Source organism: Castor canadensis, chromosome 2 (genome assembly GCF_047511655.1).
Source record: "Castor canadensis chromosome 2, mCasCan1.hap1v2, whole genome shotgun sequence".
NCBI lineage: Eukaryota > Metazoa > Chordata > Mammalia > Rodentia > Castoridae > Castor > Castor canadensis.
Window position 1 is genome coordinate 183,142,431 of NC_133387.1, and position 18,147 is coordinate 183,160,577.

Consider the following 18,147-nt stretch of genomic DNA (forward strand, 5'->3'; position numbering starts at 1 on the left):
AGAGAGGGATTGTTGCTTGTAAACTCAAACCAACCATGATCACACTGTGTGTAGGTGAGCCTCGCTGTGGCACCACATCGAGCCAGGCCCTGCTCTCCATGTACCCTTCATGCACCTGTTTAACTCAGAGAGTGAAGAGAGGCACAATTTGATATGAACTCAAATGTTCCATTAGGTTTTCAGGGAGCAGTTGCCTTCTTGGGTTGCCAATTCTCTTATGTTGGTTATGTTCTATAGTCATTGCAAACACGCTGAGCTATTTATTGCTCCCAGTAGGCACACAGGTGCTTGCTGTACTTTCTCTGTGTGATTTAAAGATGTCATTTAAGGGCTGGGAATATAGCTCAGTGGTAGAGCTTTTGCTCAGCATGCACCAGGCCCTGGGTTTAATCCCCAGCAATAGAAAAAAAATAAACTGAAAAAATTGATAAATTGATTTTAAAAAGATAAACCTAAAAACATCTGGAGGAATGAAATACAGACATATTCATTAGGTCAAGTTTATTAAGTTTATTGTGTGCTCAGCACTGTCTTAGGCAGTAATGTGAGGAAAATTACAAAACAGGATCTCAACAAGAGGAAAATATACTCTGCACTCCATTAATTTCTAATCTATTTCATGTTGCATTCTTAGGTCGTTTTGGGGTATTGGTCTCCCTCTTTTTCCATGTCCCTCTAAATCTTCTGGCACTGTTGAACCATGTGCCTGTTGTGACAACCCCTAAAGAATAGGATGGGGCAGGACAAGTAGCTGATGGGGCAGCCAAGGGCTGGTCAGAGCTGGAGTCCTGAGGGGGAGAGATACTGAGAGAGAAACCATCAGGACACTCACAGTGAATCACAGAAGGCCAAACTTGGGAAAGCCAAGAGGGCTCTGGGCCCTTCCTTATCGCCTTCTCTAGGGGGATGTGTTTAAAGTGCTGACACTAAAAAAAAAAAAAAAAAAAAGATGCATAGCTACATGCTATCCTGGGTACTTCTCTCTTCCTCCCTGACTTGTGCTAGTAGCAGGCCCTGGCACCACAGGAAGGTCAGGGGAAGCCTAGTGTCTGGTGAAGAAGTGGAGAAGGTCCAGTGTATAAACTATAATGCCCTAGAGGAGGCAGGGGAAAAGGAGCAGAGAGGTATATGGCAAAGGGGACTTGTTTGTGCTTGGCCAGGGACTGGCTTCTGTTGAAAGGACAGTTTGGTTCTATTTTGCTAGCAGGGGACTAAATTTTCCCTGAGGGAACAAAGCTGCATAACATAGGAAGGACATCTGAGACGTGCAAGGCCCTCCCTGTCCCCCAGGCAGTCAGCCCTCATGCCTACGGTACAAGGTGCTGAGTACGCTTGAATGTTGGGTGACTCCTGAACACAGCTGGCCAAAGAGTCCACCTGCCTGGGCCCAGTCATCACATGCAGACTTCCACTCTAAGCACAAGGACTTAGTTCTAGCTGGCACCTTGCCAAGGATATCTGCGCCTTGTGGCCCAATTCCAGTGAAATGCCTCATGCATTGTCCACAGGGTACCCCAGCCAGGAGGGCTAGCAGGTGGCAGTGGCATGGCCTTTTCGTGTTGGCTGCATGGCCAGGCAAAGGATGACTTGGAGAAGTGGGGGGCAGACTGTTCAGGGATGTGCAGGAGCCACAGGGGCCCTCCTATCTCACCCTCAGTTCAGAGCCAGATTTCATCACTGCTCACACTGGACACTCGATAGATATAGCCCAGCATTGGGAGGCGGATGAAGCCTGCAGGATCAAAGGTCCCCAGGGGGCTCAGTAACCCTTGTTCCTTGGAACCTGAGGGAGCCCTCTCTGCCCATTGGCACTCAGAGGCCTTTGGCACAAGCACAAGGCTGGGGCACAGAGGAGAAAGCAGCAGGCCCTTCCCCAGTACCTCGGCTGGTGAGGAGGCCCCCAGGCTCAGGTTCCAGAAGCTCCGGCCGGCTGCTGTTCCGAGCCATTGGTCGGTCTACTGGTTTCCCTGGTGGATGACAAAGGGGGTGGTGCCCAGGACAAGGGCTGTGTCTGATGGGGCCTAGCCTCTCCTAGGTACCAGGGCCTCTCTTTTTCTCAGATAAGGCACAGGCAAACAGCAGGGTCCTGGATTACCTCTGGGATCTGGAGTGAGGTCACTGAGCTGAAGGTTGGAAGGAAGGGACATGTTTTCCCGTGGCAGGCGCACGTTGTTGAGTTTCAGGTTGTTGGAGTCACTGTAGGATGGACACAGGCTGAGATAAGCCCTTGCACCAATAGGCAGAGGGTCCTGCTTTAAGGCCCATTGCAGACCTCCCAGAAACCTGTGTCCCCAGCCTGCATTTTAGCTGAGCCCATCCACCCAGCCCCAGGAAGAGTTACCTAGAGATTAGAGATGGACGTCGGGAGGGGCCTGATAGGACAAAGAAACCATGCCAGTGAGTCAAGAGTGCCTGCCACACTGGGCTCTGCCCCCTGCCCTTTCAGATCTGAGACCTTCAGGCAAGGAGTCTCTCAAATGCCCAATGCTGGCCCTCAGAACACAGTTGATCTGCTCTGCCCAGTTCTGCTTGCTACCCTTGCTGCTCATCCTCCAACCTCACTGTCACCCTTCCAGCCATCCTCTGTCCCCAACACCCCTGGCCCTACCTTTGATCTTCTTCTCTTTTCTGCAGACCAGGCAGGCCACCAAGGTGCTGAACCCCACTAGGGTGCCCAGGGCAAGCCCTCCAGCCACAACGATGCCAAGCAGTGGCACTTCCACCCGGGTGGCCAGGAGCCCTGCAGGTTGGCTACTGGTTAGTTTCCAAGTGGGCAGTACCCCCAATATGACATGTCACAGGATGAACTACTTTGTCCTCCATGCCCAAGGGGGTGGGGACAGTCAATCACAAGACCCAATGGGCAACAAGTCCTCCCATTTCTGTACCATGATCCCTGGGCCTAACTGAGGGTTTCCTGGGAAAGTTGCTACTGTTGCTCACCTGGAGCTGGAAGTGAGGCACTCGTGACACCCACATCATTGGTGGCCACCACAGAGAGATTGTGTGCCAGGCTGCGGAGCTGCAGCTGCACTGTGTGGTTGGTGAGCCAGGGATAGTTCTGGGCATCCAGCACCAGGAAGTCAGAGGTGTTGACGGTCACTGGCCCATCCTGGTCTATCCAGGTGACGTTGGCAGGTGGATTGGCACGCACCAAGGCAAACAGGACAACCAGAATGCCTGGGGCTTGAGATTCCTGGTACTTGGCCCCAACCTGGGCAATCTCCGGCTTAACTAGTGCAGAGCAGAGAACAGTAAGCAATCCCTATGGCCCCTTTTATTCTTGCCCTTTCTTCTCAAACCTGGGTAGGAACAAGGGGCCTGAACCTCTCCTGAGGGGACACTGCAGCATTTCACAGTGACAATTAAGAGTATAAATCCAGGCACTGGCGACATAGCTTAAGTGGTAAAGCACCTGCCTGGCAAGTGCAAAGTCCTGAGTTCAATCCCCAGTAACACACACACACACACACACACACACACACACAAAGAATATAAATCCAGCCAGTGTCTGGGTTTGCATCTTGGCTCTGCTTCTTACCCCCTGTATGACCTTGAGCAGATTGTTTAACCTCTTTGTGCCTCAGTTTTCTCATATGTAAAATGGGAATAGAACTAGCAATTCCCTCCTAAGGTTATTGTGAGGATAAAGTAAGTTATTATTTATAAAGTGTTTAAGTGTTTATTAAATGTCCTGCTAAAGCCAGCACACCTGTAATCTGAGCACATGGGAAGCTGAGGTAGGAGGATCTGGAATTTGAGGCCAGCCTGGGTTAAGTAGTGAGAACTGTCTCAAAAAGAAAAAACAAAAGAAAACAACAAAAAGTTCCACTGAACACCTGTCCCATGGCTGCTGGGGTTCCAGGACCCTCTCTCCCTGCTGACATCAGGGATACTCACATTGCACGTTGAGGATGACAGAGGCATTGGCTGACTGGCCACTGCCTGGGTCCTGCAGGGAGCAGTTGAGCTCATGTTGGGCCCTCTGGGCAGTGACAGTAAAGATGCTGGTGCCTCCAGAAAAGGCCTCCCCGCCCACGCTCAGCAGTCTTGAGGTGGTGGCCTCCTGCAGCTGCCCATTCAGGTACCAGGCCAATCGGGGCATGCCAGGGCCCCCTGCCACCCGGCAGGTGAAGGCATGGCGCTCATTCTCTCGAAGTGCCCGCTCAGCCCAGGTCTGACCATCAATTTGTGGTGCCAACTCCCCCCAACCTGGAACATAGCAGGTGGTCTCTGGGAGGGGCTGGGAGAGGGGTGGTAACTGTTCTGTGACTAGAACAAGGTTCAGTTACAGAGGGGCAGAGGCCAGGAGACAGGGCAGCTGGAGTCGCTCACCAGGGACTGACTGGACCTAGGATAGGTGGGTGGGAGAGGGGACGCTGGCTCTGGGGCCTGGAGTAGGTACCCGGGAGGAAAAGTGCAGGCAAAGAGAGGAGATAGGAGGCTCTGGCGCCCGGAAATGCGTAGCCAAGGAATAAACAGGTGTACCTGAGCTCACAAGGGCTGGCAGGAGCAGCAGTGTGTGCGGGAGGGTAGCTGGACCTGGAGGCAGCCCCATGGTAGCCAGGGCCTGGGCTCCAGGCTGCTGAGAGAAGGTGACCAGCCTCGGTGTCAGCCGGGTGGGAGCAGGCGGGCCTAGCAATTCTTTCAGGAATTTGCTCTCCAAAACCAAAAAGAATCACGCACTGAAACACGAATGTAGACCGGCTCAAGCGGCCGAGGTACGGCTACGAAGTGCAAAGCCCAAAGGCACAGACCCACTCAGCACGCACCTGGGCACAGATACAGCGAGCAGCCGTGTAGCCGCAACGCACGACACGCAACACACTCACACTCCCCTCCCGCAAAGAGATCGCCCTTCTGCTGACCCCGTGCTCTCTCCTGCCAGGTTCCCCAACCCATCCATCTCTCGCCGCGTGCCCCTTTCCCACTCCCCGTTGCTCAGGTGCTCTTGGGTCGAGGAAGAGGACATCAGGAGAGAGTCGCCCTCGCCAGGGGGCTCACCTGGCTCCCTCCCGCGGCACAGCCAGAGCAACTGCTTAGGGCTGCTGAGCGCCGCAGTCCGCTGCAGGGGCGGGGCCTGCGCCAGGCAGAGCCAATCGATGGCCGGCCGCGCGCAGGTGGCGGCCGCTCCCTCCTCCCTCCCTCCTCCCACCTGGCGGGTCGCTCGCGGCGCGGCCACGTGCATGGGCGCGAGGGCGGACGCAGAAGTAGGTGCAGACGCTGAGGCCCGAAGCTTTATTGGTTCAGGGTCCCCTCCCGTCCCTTGGCCCCGCGGCGCTCAGCGTCCGTTGCGGGGGCCGTGCAGCTGCCCCATCATGTCGGCCAGCATGCGGTTGCACAGCGCGGCGTAAGGGTTGAGCAGTACCAGCTGGCGCCGCGCGAACGGGCTGCCCAGCTGCGCCGCCCGCTCGAAGTCCCTGCGGGCATCTTCGTCCCGGCCCTGCAGTCGCGCCAGGAGCCCGCGCTGCACGAAGCCCTGGCGGGCGGCGCGACCCCGGCCGCCGCTCAGCACCACCGCGCGCTCCAGGTCCTCCAGGGCGCCTGCGGGCGGACGCGTGGACGCGGGGTCAACGGTGCGCGCCCACGCCCAACCCCCGCCCACCTGCGGCCGCGCGCCACGGCCATCAGTGGTGGTCCCGAGCCTGGGCCATGTGCAGCCCGCCTGCACGATGCAGCCCTTCGAGCCGAGGAGAAGGGGTTGTTATCCCTTTATCCAGATGGAGGCTGGAAAGGTTGAGACTTGCCCTGGGCCGCTTAGTGGCAGAGCTGGAACTAAAGTCCAGGCCTCTGCTTGTTCCCAGTAATTTCCCCTCTCTAGGAACTAACATAGTGACCATTTTACTAATGCATCTGGCCCATTGCCCCCACAAGTAATTCCACAGACGAGTTACCAAGCATCTCTGTACCTGTGATCGACCCTGAATCCCAGAGATCAAAAATGTGTCATTGACTACACAACTTTTTTACTGTAAAGAAATTCTCACTTCCTTCCCTGTTTTTTTTTTGGGGGGGGGTGGGGGTTGAACTTAAGATTTGCTGGGCAAGTGCTCTACCACTTGAAACACCCCTCTAGCCCTGTTTTTGTTGGGTATTTTCCAGATAGGGTCTTGCTTGGATCCTCCTGATCTCTGCCTCATGAGTAGCTAGGAGTACAGGCGTCCTGGCCACTTCCCCTTCTGATGGCTTTTTTCCTCTTTTCCATAGCATACTTTAGAACAGCAGCTCTTTTCCCTGCTTACTGGACCTAATGCCTTTTCTCATTCTTGGATCATCTCTGTCATCTTCATTATTTTGTATATTATTTCCTTGGAGGGAGGTCTTGGAGCCAGAGCTGGACTTCAGCTTTTTTTTTTTAATGATCCTCATAAAATACTTGCATTGGGCCTCAGAACTCAGAACCTCATAGCAAACTGGGGTCTTCTTGGCCCACCAGCTGATTTCTTTGGACTTCCCTTCAATCCACATTCTCTAGCCTAAAGAGCTTGGCTTGGCTCAGCATGGTCCAGGAGCAAGGCTGAGTTTCCCTGTGTGTCTTTGCTTCCCAGAACTCAGCACGAACTATGCACCACACCCCACTGAAGCTCTCAGACTGCAGCATTGCTCAGTTTCCCTCAGCAGAACTGGTCTGGAGGAATCAAAGTCCCTTCAGGTGGAATCACCTGTGCACCTCTGGGGTTTTGGTCTGCAGTCTGTCTCCAGACACCCAGGGCAGACAAGCTGGAAAAGGGCCCCTTGGGGGATTCTCCATTGTTCCTTGAATGAAATCCAGACACTCTAGCTGGCATTCTTGGTCCCAGGAACACCTCCACCACCAGTCCCATGTGGTTTACACCTTTGCATTAGCCTGGCCTCTGGTCCCCGGACATCCAGATTGGTCCCCGTTCTAGCCAGAGTGTCCTGAATGCAGCAGGTTTGATGCAGTCACCGCTGTCCCTGCTAAAACCCTTAGGTGACCACCCCCCACCATGTCCAGCCTCAGCCTGACACTCTCAGTTCGTCACCATCTGGCACCTGTCCGCTTCTGTAGGCTCAGCTCTTCCTTTCATGCTGTCTGCTCCAGGCAGCTTGGAGAGCTAAGTTCCCTGCACCTGTGAAGGCCTAGCCTCCTATTGACTGCACCTTCTCCACTCACTCAGCTAACTCCTATGCATCCTTCAAAACTTGCTGTTTAGAAGCAGGTCTCATGCTGCCCCCTCTAACTTGCCATGCTCTGCATCCTGGACTGTGAGCTCCATGAAGAGCACTACAGTGTGAAGATAAAGAGTCCTACCACCTGGTTCAAATCCCAGCTCTGCCACTTCCTCTTCCTGGCTGTGTGCTTCAGTTTCTCTATCCCTAAAATTGGATAATACTACCCATACCATTTAGGGTTGTGATGACGATCGATCAGCCTATGCGTAAAGTGCTTAAGCCTGGTGAGTAGTAACTGCTATATGAATGTTAGCTATAAATAGTGTATCTGCTGGTGGTGTGGCTTAAGAGGTGCAGTGCCTGCCTAGCAAGTGTGACTGAGTTCATACCCCAGTGCCTTTAAAAAAAAAAAAAAAAATTAAAGCTGGGTGCCGGTAGCTCATGCCTATAATTCTTCCTACGCAGGAGACAGAGATCGACAGGATCAAAGGTTCAATCCAGCCTGGGCAAATAGTTCTGGGGACCCTATCTTGAAAAATAATGCAGCCAAAATAGGGCTGGTGAAGTGGTTCAAGTGGTAGAGTGCCTGCCCAGCAACTGATAGTCTGAGTTCAAACTGGTCTACAAAAAAAAAAAGTGCATCTTTTATCTTTATATCCTCTGTACCTAGTCTACTGCCACCTCGTGGGCTCTCAGATGTTCCTTGAATTTAATGAATAGAATGCAATCTCTTCTGACTTTCACAGTAGCCCCACTAGGTTAGCAGTGCCACACCATATCTCAGGCTTTAGAGGTAAGAATATGGGCTCCAGAGGGGCTTAGTGATGCTTCACCCCCACTCCCTGCCCCACAGTCCCTCATCTCTATGTCCTCCAGGGGCCCCTTCTGCAGAAGCTCCTGGGTGTCTCTCCTCACCTGCCACGTCCCCCTGGAGCCTCCGGGCCTGGGCCCTGTTGTTGTAGGCTGAGGCTCTCTCAGGCAGTAGGCAGATGGCTTGGCCAAACCTCTCCAGGGCTGTGCTGAGGTCCCCAGCCTCTGCTGCCATCACCCCCTGCAACTCCAGGGCCTTGGACTGCTCCAACTGTGCTTGAGGGAAAGCTCCATCTGTACCAGGGAAGAAGTCCGGGGAGACGTGTACAGTTGGGAGCAAGATGAAAAAGCCATCTCAGGCTTTAGAACTCTGAGACCTGTGCCAGAGTTGAGTGGGCATGGGCCACAGCGCGAGTTAAGTTGCAATATTTGGGGTAGGAGAAACTGAGGTCAAGCCTGGGCACGAGCGCTGCCTAAGTTCCCAAAGGACCTGGGAAAGGGACCTTGGATGGCTCCACATGGTCAAGAGAAGCCCAAACTCCTCAACCTACAGGCCAGTAACTTGCTCATGGTCACAATCCCTAAATTAGAGGTTGGGTTTGAACCCTTGTCTTTTGGCTTTTTATCTGTCATTTTGCTCCACTACACTGTGTCCTACACAAATGCCACCATGACAGTCTTAGTTAGGTTGTGAAAGCCACTCCGGAAGGATCACTCAGCTCTAAGCCTAAAGTTTCACTAAAGCTTAGGTTTCACATCTCTAGAAGCAAGGGCAGCAAAGATTCTTTCGCCAGGGGCCAATATCTGCAGAGGAGGTAGGTCAGTGCCTGGCTGTAATAGTGTTTAACAAATGCTAGTTCTGCTTCTACATCAGGACCACTCAGCTGAGATGCCACCCCTGCACTACTTGTCTTCCATTACAGGTAGGTGGTGGGGGGTGGTGGTGGTGGTCTGTTATGACCAAGATTTGAGAGTTCAACATCATTCCACACAGTTAAGCTTGGAGCAGGAAGAGATCTAAGTGGTAAGTTCAGATGTGTGAGGGCTGACAGACTGAGGCAAGTCCTGGCCTTCTCTTCACCTATGCACTAAAGACAAGCCAGCTTGGTTCCAATCTTGGCATAACCCGGGGGGAGGAACAGGAGGCCCTGCAGTATCACCTGCTCTGCTCTGTTCAGGTGGTCAGAGGTTAGCCCATGTGGAGACCTACACTCCAAGGTCAAATGCTCACCTTCATCTTCTTCTTCCTTCTCTTCCTCTCCCAGGTCAAACACATCTCCAAATGGGGTGCTGGGGTTGAAGATTGCCTGCAACACTGCCTGATCATTTGGAGTACCCATGGCGCTCAATTCCAAAGTCCCAAAAAGTGACTCAGAGTACAAGAAGGGGAAGGAAAGGGGGGTGCGGGCTGAACCTCCAGGAGGTAGATGATACAAGAGGAGGTTGTTTGGGGACCACCCCCAGGAGTGTCTCCCATTCCCTGACTGTAGTGTGAGCTCAACCCACTTGACTTGCAGTTAGTGACCCTAGCTTGGCAGAACATTTACAATTATTTCTCAACTGAACCCATGCCCCTAGCAGAATAAACAGACTCAGCCTTAAGGTGGAACAGAACAAAGAGAAGGTGCTGAGAGGCTTTCATTTCATTATAGTCACAGTTTAAAAGTGACTGCGTGATCTCCCCTGGATAAGAGGAGGGACATGCAGACAGTAAAGGAACTATTCCTTTACCCCTTCCTCATATCCAGCACATCAGATCCTGAACATATCACTGCTGAGTGAAGAAAGAAAACCCAGCTAAGAGATCCATCATGCAGTGAGACCAGAAGGCGGCCATGGGAAATGATTTTAGACATTCCATCTTAAGAGGACTATGGAAGATATTTTGTAACCTGGTCACAGGCCACATCCCTCCCCCTTTTTCCACCCCTGCCAAGGCCAAAAGGAAGTTCAACTATGTGCAGCAATAAACTTGACATGTTTATTAATTAAACTATCACTTAAATAAAAAAAAGTGCATAGAAAATAAACATGTTTAAAAACTCCTTTTTTTTTTTACAACTATGTACACTTTTTACTTTTACATTCAGTCTTTCGTAGAGAGCTTTCAGCATTATTATTTTTTGAACTATTAAAGTATTTTCCTTCATCCCTGTCACAGGGAGTTAACACTGATGGACTTTAGACACATTTTCCATTTTTTTTTTTTTTTCTTTTTCTCTAACCAGAAGAAGCTTGGAAGAACACAAGGAAGAAGAAAAAAAAAAAACCAATCAAAGATATGTTATACATGATAAAAGTTGTTGAGAAATGTCTTATTTCTAGAAAAGAAGCTTGTCATCTGTTGAGCTTTTGAAACAATTATTCGACTACCTGTATTTACTAAAGAGACTGTTAAAAGTTCAATAAAAGAAACACCACAAGTCTATTTTCTTGGTTGAAGACAGAACTAGAGTACCTCGGAACAAGATACCAGGAAAGCACAGAACACAATTTTCCCCTAAATGCAGGTGGTAACCCCAACATTCATAACCAAAAGTAGAGAAACAAGGAGTATAGGTACTGACTGGCAACATTCATGGGCAGGAAAAATCCAGGTGACACCATTCCGGCGTTTCTAAACTCTGATCCTAAGAATGGCCTATTTTGGCATCCCTTTGTGGTTCGTGGTTCCCCTTTGGGGTTCCCACTTGGGAATCAGAGGAAAGCTAGCCTGACGTTTTCCTGCCACTACTAGCAACTGTAACACAATCCTTATATATAGTGTTAAGAGAATTAAAAGCCAGGGACTGAACTAGGCTTTGTTACATGGTGCATTACTATATTAGTTCCTATATATATCATATTTATATTTATTTGAAAACCAAAACAAAAATGTTGCAAGTTTTCAGAGTGTGAGATTTGACTGGTATTCATGATTCGGCACAAAACCATCTGCTCAATAACCTTGTATTGCTTTAAAATGAAGGAAATGAAACAAAATTACACCCAGCCCTTTGCAATGACCCGCTTTTTCTTAAAAATAAAACAACTTGATTTCTATGAAAAAAGAATCCCAAATCAAACTTAACATCTGACAAGGTTTTGACCTTTAGTATTTTCAGATATTTGATTGAACGTCAGTCCTTTAGAAAGATACATTCATTAAAATATTTTTTTGTTTTTTTTTTTTGTGTGTGTATGTCGTATTTTTTTTTTATTATTTTTAAAAATTTTTAAATTTTAAATCAAGGTTGCTGCATGGTGCTCACTGTATTGGCCGGGGGTCTGACAGAGGTGAGCAGGGTGGTGGGCTGGGTCCCGGCAAAGGAGTCTAGTTGAAAACATAGCTGCCAGGGTGTCCCCCTTAATTCTTGTTATTGGTCTAAGAACAGGAGAGAGGTTGTGCTGGATGTGGTGGGCAGCAACAGAGGGAGCCGAGGGACCAGGTTTCGGCCAAAGGGTCAGCGCCATGCAGCTACACTGGTTACACAGTTGTCACTGGCCACCAGGAAATGCAGCCACAACAGGTTCTAGCAGCAAAGCGGTTACGTGAGCCGGCTCTCACTGAGAACTGACCAGGTTCGCAGCTGTTACTCCTTGGGATTTGGGATGCCCCTTGGGGGATTCTTGGGAATGACCCATAATTCCTCAATCAGCACTTTTGTGCACAGGTTTCCTTGGTCACTTTCCAAACAAAGTCAGACATGTTTTGAGATAGCTACACCATTTTTGCCTTCTTTCCCTCTCCTAGGGAAGCCTTCAGTTTGTCCCCCAAGTTGCTGGCAGGTATGCTGAGTTTTGGCAATGGACTCGAGGCTGAGCTTTAAGAGGGATTTCTCTTTTCTGTGGTTGACAGTTGGGGGGTGAAAAGGCAAGGCAAACCATCTGCAGCTGGCAGGAGAAGGAAAAATGGCTTCCTCCCCTGTCCTCAGGGTTTGGGGTTGAAGAAAGAGGATGAGGGGGGGCTCACAGTACAGCATGGCCTAGCAGGGCAGTGACTAGGTCTGTTTAGCTGAGTTTCCCCCACCCTCTGACTGGCCTTTGGGTCTTTCTCAAGGTGAATTCAGGACCCATCAGTGCATTAATCATTTCAGTAACAAATGCAGCTTAATTTTTTTCATTAAAAAAAATAGGAATACAAGGATTTACAAAAAAACCTCACACAGTGCAATAATAAAGGAAACGAGACACCAGTGGAACCCCTCGGGCCACTGCATCTTGTTCGTGGGCAAAGGAGGACAGGAGGTGAGGTCTGGGTAGAGTGCTTTTCCCCAGTCCCCTGCTGGCACTTCTCCATGATGACAAGGAAGTTTCTGCCATCCTGGCCACAGTGCTGGGCTCCCTGCATGACAGTGGCAATAGTGACAATGTCCCAGCAAAGCCACCAAAGTCCTTAGGGTCTTGGAAGAAAAGGGAGCCCAGAATGGAAGGCACAGCAGAGCCATGAGTCCTGGGGCAGAGAGTGCTGGGCTGAGTCGTATTGCTTTGCTAGACTTCCATAGGAACGGGCTTCTTGTGGTGAGAAAAGGGTGCCCCACCCTCTACTCGGACTACACTACTCCGAAACCTTGTGGCAGGTGCAGAGAGCTGCTTTATCATGAGTGGTCAGACTGTGCTTCAGTTTCAATGGGCTGCCCCAAAAGAGGGCACAAGGGGATTAGTGGGTTCTTTGCAGATCTGAGGACTTGGTGGGTAGAGGGAAAGGAAAGCAAAGCAAAGGAAAGGAGGTGAACCATGAGGCAGATGGTGATGGAAAGTGTTGGGTTGCCATTGAACTCATTTGCTAACTTTGTAAAGATGAGGGAAATGTAAAAGATGCCACCCACCGCTCTGGAGCTAGTGCCAGAGGGAGAGGGGAAGTGGGAAAGAAGAGAAGAAACTGGTGTGTCAGGATACTACTGTAGCCTTCGGAGGAGCTTCCGTGAGGAAGGAGGGGAGTGGCCTAATGGAGCTGAGTGACCTTCCTTCTCCATTATTGTCAAAGAGCAGACCCAGGGAACATTTATGTCAACAGGGCACAAACAAGTTACACGTGAAACAACAAAAAGCACACCTTTCAGGGGGAAGTTGGGCAGGAAAAACCAGACTTTGTGTGTACAGCTGAATATTTCTCTAACTTCATCCTATGAAAATAAAAACTTATTAAAAACCGATCTTCTTTTAAATTAGGATAATACCGCGGTTTAAAAAATAGCCTTGTCATAAGTGCTTCTCCCTATGAAGTGCTTCTCATAGAAAAATATACAAAATATATTTACATTTATAAAACCTTAAATAGTAAACTGTAAACAGAACAGAGTAAAATCCAATGACTTAATTTAACAGGTTCAAGACACTGTCTTGGGGGAAGGAAGAGAAGAAACATTTGATGCTGTTTTGACCACATCCTAATCAGGGTAGTAGTGTCATTTAATTTGCCTCATCCATGGGTGGGAGAGGTCCCTCAACACAAGGTGGTCTAGTCCCCAAGTTTTGGGCCTTGAAATCTGATTAGTGTTCTGCCTTCAACTGGACACTGACCATTTAAAAATAACATCTTCCTATGTCTTACCAAGAGGAAAATAAAGTAACCATGTCCTAGGAATGGGGCCAAGGGAGTATCCTGGTTGTGATACTCTGGTTGTTGCATGATTCAAATCCTATTTAAATAATCTTTATCCTCTTCTAAAAAATCATGCTACATAATATATTTCTTTTAAGACTCTCAGTGGAGAGTTTTGCAAAATCTTCTCCAAATTCTGTCTGGTCATGGCCAATGGCCCCTGTCCACTTCCCCACCTGGAGTGCTTACAGGCTCAGGGAACTTTTTGTAGGCACATCCTATGCCCAATAGGGAGTGTCCATGAACAGGGAGTCAATCTCCCCTACCACCCAGAAAGAAGAATGGGAAAGCAGTGGGATGAAGGACAGGGGAAAGGAAGAAGGTGGAGTGAAGAGAAGAAATGGGAGAGGGAAGCCGCTCCTATTGTCAAGAAAGGTAATTGGCTGAGATAAGGCTCAGGGGGGGAACACTCCCACTTAAAGCCCACAGGCTCAATGTTTGGTAATTAATTGGCACAACCCCAAGACAGCCTTTTGACACCAGAGGTGCTAGGAATCCTGTCTCCCAACCAGAAGTGAACTCTCTCAAGTGGAAGGATAGCAGGAAAAACCACCAGACCTTCTGCTGGTTTAAAAGATGGCCACAGGTGGGACCTGGCTGGCAAGCTACCAGGTATCCAACCAGCCCTACATCTGGGGTGTTGCCTGACCCCTCACTTCTAGTGCTTGAGAGGGGACCGAGTGGAGGATAGCAACTGCTCTCTGTGGAGATGCTCAGGCCCCACCTTCCAATAAACTCAACCCTTATAGGCTCCTTCCAGGCTAATCCTTCCAGGGGCCCCATTCTCCCCTTTTTAACAGCAAACAATCAAGAGGGGCCCCAGGAGAGAGGCGATCATGAATCTCTTCTTCAAGACCTCATCTGTCTCTAAGATTATGATCACATGTAGGATGTGAATATGGAACAGCAGGGTGCTCAACCACCACTCAATCCTGGAGCTCCTAACTGCTGGAAAGGCTGTCAGCATTGCTTCGGGTGGCCCGGGTCCTGGTACTCCAATACAGGGGAGAAGAGCAGCTCTAGTTCAGGAACTTCCGGCATTTCTTGGCGCCACAGTTGCAGGGCAGCTTGTTGCTGGCATCCTCAATGGGGAACTTGTAGTCATAGGTGAGCTCCTCTCCTCGGTAGATCTTACGCATGGCAAAGATGACAATGTGCTTCTGCCCATCAATATTGATGACCCGAGAGTAGCAGTTAGGCTCACACGAGTGATTGATGAAGCGGGCAGCATTTCCATGCATGGTGGCATCCACTACCTCTGAGTCATCAATTCGGAACATGTAGCAACCGATGCCCTGTACATGTAGGAGAAAAAAATAACTTGTTATTTATTTAAGAACTTTTTGTTACTGGGGATTGAACCCAAAACCTGACACATGCCAGGCAAGTGCTCTGCCACTGAACCACACTCCCAGCCCTCAACTTGTTATTTCTTATAGCTCAGGTTTGAGAGCATTTCTCAGCCTTCTCCTGATGTTCCTATAGCCACCGATGTAGAAAGTTTCTTCTAGTAAAATTTCCAGATTTCTCCCAGTTTCTATCTTTCAAATATGCTTTTAGGAGGAGTCCCTAGATTACAGGTTTCTTATTATCTCCAAGAAAAAGCTAAAACTTGTGCAGCTGTATGCTTTTAATCCTAGGATCCACTCAGATGAATCTTCAAAGAGTATCTTTGAGTACTAATCCCTTGAGTGGATTCTAAATTTTTATGGGACTCATCACAAGTTCTGGTGGGTTCGACCCGCCCCCACCAGCACCAAAGGAAAAAGTCTTTGAACTGAAAACATGTAGTATTTCTTTTGGAATTCAAGGATCAAGTTGATAGTTTCTTTCTACAGCAAAACAAACGAACTGGGGAGGCTGGAGGGTGGGGTGGGTAGGGAATGGTGACACTCACTTTGCTGTCATAGTACTTCTCGCGCTTGTCGGTCTGGATGGAACGGATGACATTGCCTGCATACTCGATCACCATCTCACCTGCATCAATGTTTCTTTTACAGAAGAGACCCCGACCGTGGATGGGAGACCTAGGGCACAGAAATGGAAAAGAGCAGAGGTGAACTTTCAGGTAAGGGTAATTGTATGAACACATGATGAAATTAATGAATTCTCCAGGTCTGTCAGGTTCCTAGGAAGAGGGGTGGGGTGTGGTGGGGAGACAGAGAGAGAGAGAGATTGATTCTGAACCTATCTAATGTGCATATTAATTGTGCTGACAAATAGACAAAGGTTAACGATTTCTCTACTTTAGTACTAGAGTTCCAAGAACTCAGGACACCAGGTTCAATTAACAGTATCTACAAAAACCTCCACTAACTGAAGGAGGGAGGTCACTCCAGCATTTGGTCCACTCTGTTCTGGGAAACTTCATTTTCAGTAATTCTTTCTGAAATTCAGCCATACCTGTAGACACCAACTGCCTCCTTAGAAGTCTTTTTTAAGTGCCGGAAACGCATGGGCATTGGCAGATCCATGCTAGTTGCTCTCCTAAGAGAGAAGGTAGATTATTATTAATGAATTCTCTTCAGGAAATAGTGTTTTGAGTCTTGAAGGTTCCTAGAGAATATGGTTCAGTGCCATGCATAATAGTACCTCAGAAAATGAACCCCATTTTTAACACACTTCCTGACAAAAACTATGATGGCACATTCAAAGCTGACAGCATAGATTATTATTAAAGAAAATATGCACTTTACAATTGCTCAAAGTTTCTTCTAATTTATCTTCTCTCTTTATAGCCAGCTCCTGCTACTTCAATGCAAACTATATTTCAGTCTTCTTGAATGTTTTATCCAGGAAACTGATTCAAGCCAAACTACACAGTGCCCTGAAGTGCTGGGGTAGAGGAAACAAAGAGTATTCCTAATGACCCTCCTCACTGGAGACTTACCGAGCAGACTTCAGCTGTACCTCTTCCTCTTCCTCATCATTAGGGTTATATTCAGGAGGCTGTCGATGTTTAGAAGCCAGGAAGTTAAACATGTCAAATGCTGATTTCCTGGAGTCAAAAGATTAAGGTTTATAATTAGAAAAACACTTTAATTAAGTAGTATGTAAGACAATGGCATTACTACTGGGAATCTCAAAGGGTAAGTAGGAAAATAACTAACATTGGGTAGAAAAATTGGGATCCCAAACTGCTTAAGGAAAAGAATGGAGCTTGCCTCAGGTGGACTTCAGCCCTGGCTGAGCCATGAGGGTTCAATGGGGGTTCATTGGCCTCCTCAGGTTTATGGAAACGGAATTTGTAATTCCGACAGTGCTTGGCACCAGATAGCTGCTCAATCAGGAACACAACTGCGTCGTGGAGAATTCCCAGCATCCTCAAACCGTTAACACCTGTAGGGTGGAAAGCATCTGGGTAGTGAGGAGTGCAGCCAACAGGAAGCTGCACAGTATTAACAAAATGCTGTGTTAGAGAATAGCTGCCAGCTATAGGCTGCACTGAATAAATGCTCTCAAGGGTGAATGATATTAACAATTAGCTAGAAATTAGCATTAGGTAGCCATTAAAATAATGCTGGTACAGAACTATAAATATGGAAAGAATTGATCATAGGTTGCTAAGTGGAAAAAAAGCATGTCACCAAACTATAAACTGTGTTCTGTGTGCTGTATGTACACAGAAATGCTATCTGTATTACTTCATTTCAAGCTTGTAATGACTACCTGAGGTGGGAATTAACAGCTGCTGCTGTTTCTTCTTAGAGCACTTGGTAGGTAAGTCCATGAGCCCTGGGTTCACTCTCTAGTGCCACACACATAAAAAAGCAGCAGCAGCAGCTACTAATTCCCACCTCAGTGGTCATTATGAATATATATATATATATGTATATGTAAAGATCAGCTGTAAAACAGCAGGTCCCTCAGAAAAAGCCATTGTTATTACAGGAAACGAGAGCTCTAAATGTGTTGCTGCCTGTGCAAAACCTTCTAGTGGGAAAATGTGTGCAGGTAGAAGACAGTGATACTGATAATCCTGATCTTGTGTAGGACTAGGCTAGTATGTATGTTTATATATTAGCTTTTTTTTTTAAATAAAAATATTAAAAAGTAAAAAAAAAAAAAAAAAAAAAGGTAATAAAATAAGGATATAAACAAAGTATTTCTGTACAGCTGTACAATGCATTTGTGTTTTAAGCCAAAAAAGTCACAAGGTTAAAAAAATTAAGTGTATGAAGTAAAAGAGTTACACAAGCTGGGGGAGGCAGAGAGCGAACAAGAAGACAGCCATCATCTACCACTAGACTGTAGGCCATGAGAACAAAGACAGGGAGCAGTACTGAAGATGGGGAATAATGGGCAGATTTGGGGTCACAGTAAACTTCCAGCATTCCTCCCACCTAGTCTGAGCCAGTCCTGGGAGTTCCCATGCTGGTGACTTGTCTGAGCCTCTTGTCTGAGCTGTCCACTTGTTTCTATTAAAGTCTCTCTTCAGCTGGGTTAGGTGGCGCGCACAAGGCAGGAGGATAGTGAGGTGAGCCTCGGTTACATAGTAAGACACTATATCCAAAAAAAAAAAAACAAAAAACAAAAAACAAAAAAACCCCAACGAAACAGGCCCTCCAGTTCCTCCAAACATCTCCAGGACTGAGTATAATCCTGGTATTGCCATTTGC

The 18,147-nt window shown here is 48.3% G+C and overlaps 3 protein-coding genes across 10 annotated transcripts in view; all 3 read right to left on the reverse strand.

Moving 5' to 3' along the window:
- Window positions 1-495: 495 nt before the first annotated feature.
- Tmem25 (transmembrane protein 25) lies at window positions 496-5,131 on the reverse strand. Of its 4 annotated transcripts, none has more exons than XM_074066632.1 (9): window positions 5,005-5,131; window positions 4,489-4,685; window positions 3,901-4,212; window positions 2,944-3,234; window positions 2,609-2,740; window positions 2,342-2,372; window positions 2,096-2,196; window positions 1,881-1,967; window positions 496-1,732 (listed from the first exon to the last, which is right to left on the reverse strand). In XM_074066632.1, the coding sequence occupies exons 2-9, from the start codon at window positions 4,556-4,558 to the stop codon at window positions 1,659-1,661; spliced, it is 1,098 nt and encodes a 365-aa protein (XP_073922733.1). In that variant the 5' UTR covers window positions 4,559-4,685; window positions 5,005-5,131; the 3' UTR covers window positions 496-1,658. The 4 variants fall into 4 exon arrangements, with proteins under 4 accessions (XP_073922733.1, XP_073922734.1, XP_073922735.1 ...); XM_074066633.1 differs by having other exon boundaries at window positions 4,869-5,124; XM_074066634.1 differs by having other exon boundaries at window positions 496-926; window positions 4,489-5,124.
- Window positions 5,132-5,224: 93 nt separating this feature from the next.
- On the reverse strand, window positions 5,225-9,473 carry Ttc36 (tetratricopeptide repeat domain 36). Its single transcript, XM_020169071.2, has 3 exons — window positions 9,176-9,473; window positions 8,050-8,238; window positions 5,225-5,544 (listed from the first exon to the last, which is right to left on the reverse strand). Exons 1-3 carry the CDS (start codon window positions 9,282-9,284, stop codon window positions 5,282-5,284), a joined length of 561 nt encoding a protein of 186 aa, XP_020024660.1. The 5' UTR covers window positions 9,285-9,473; the 3' UTR covers window positions 5,225-5,281.
- Window positions 9,474-9,898: 425 nt separating this feature from the next.
- Kmt2a (lysine methyltransferase 2A) overlaps window positions 9,899-18,147 on the reverse strand; it is a 79,921-nt gene continuing 71,672 nt past the window's right edge. For 3 of the 5 annotated variants that reach the window (XM_074066631.1, XM_074066630.1, XM_074066629.1), the window contains 5 exons: window positions 16,693-16,867; window positions 16,419-16,526; window positions 15,932-16,015; window positions 15,426-15,555; window positions 9,899-14,823 (listed from right to left, as the gene is read on the reverse strand). In XM_074066631.1, coding sequence (XP_073922732.1) covers window positions 14,548-14,823; window positions 15,426-15,555; window positions 15,932-16,015; window positions 16,419-16,526; window positions 16,693-16,867 — 773 coding nt within the window. In that variant the 3' untranslated portion in view covers window positions 9,899-14,547. Of the gene's footprint in view, window positions 14,824-15,425; window positions 15,556-15,931; window positions 16,016-16,418; window positions 16,868-18,147 lie in introns of those variants that run through there. The other 2 variants (XM_074066627.1, XM_074066628.1) reach the window with 2 other exon arrangements.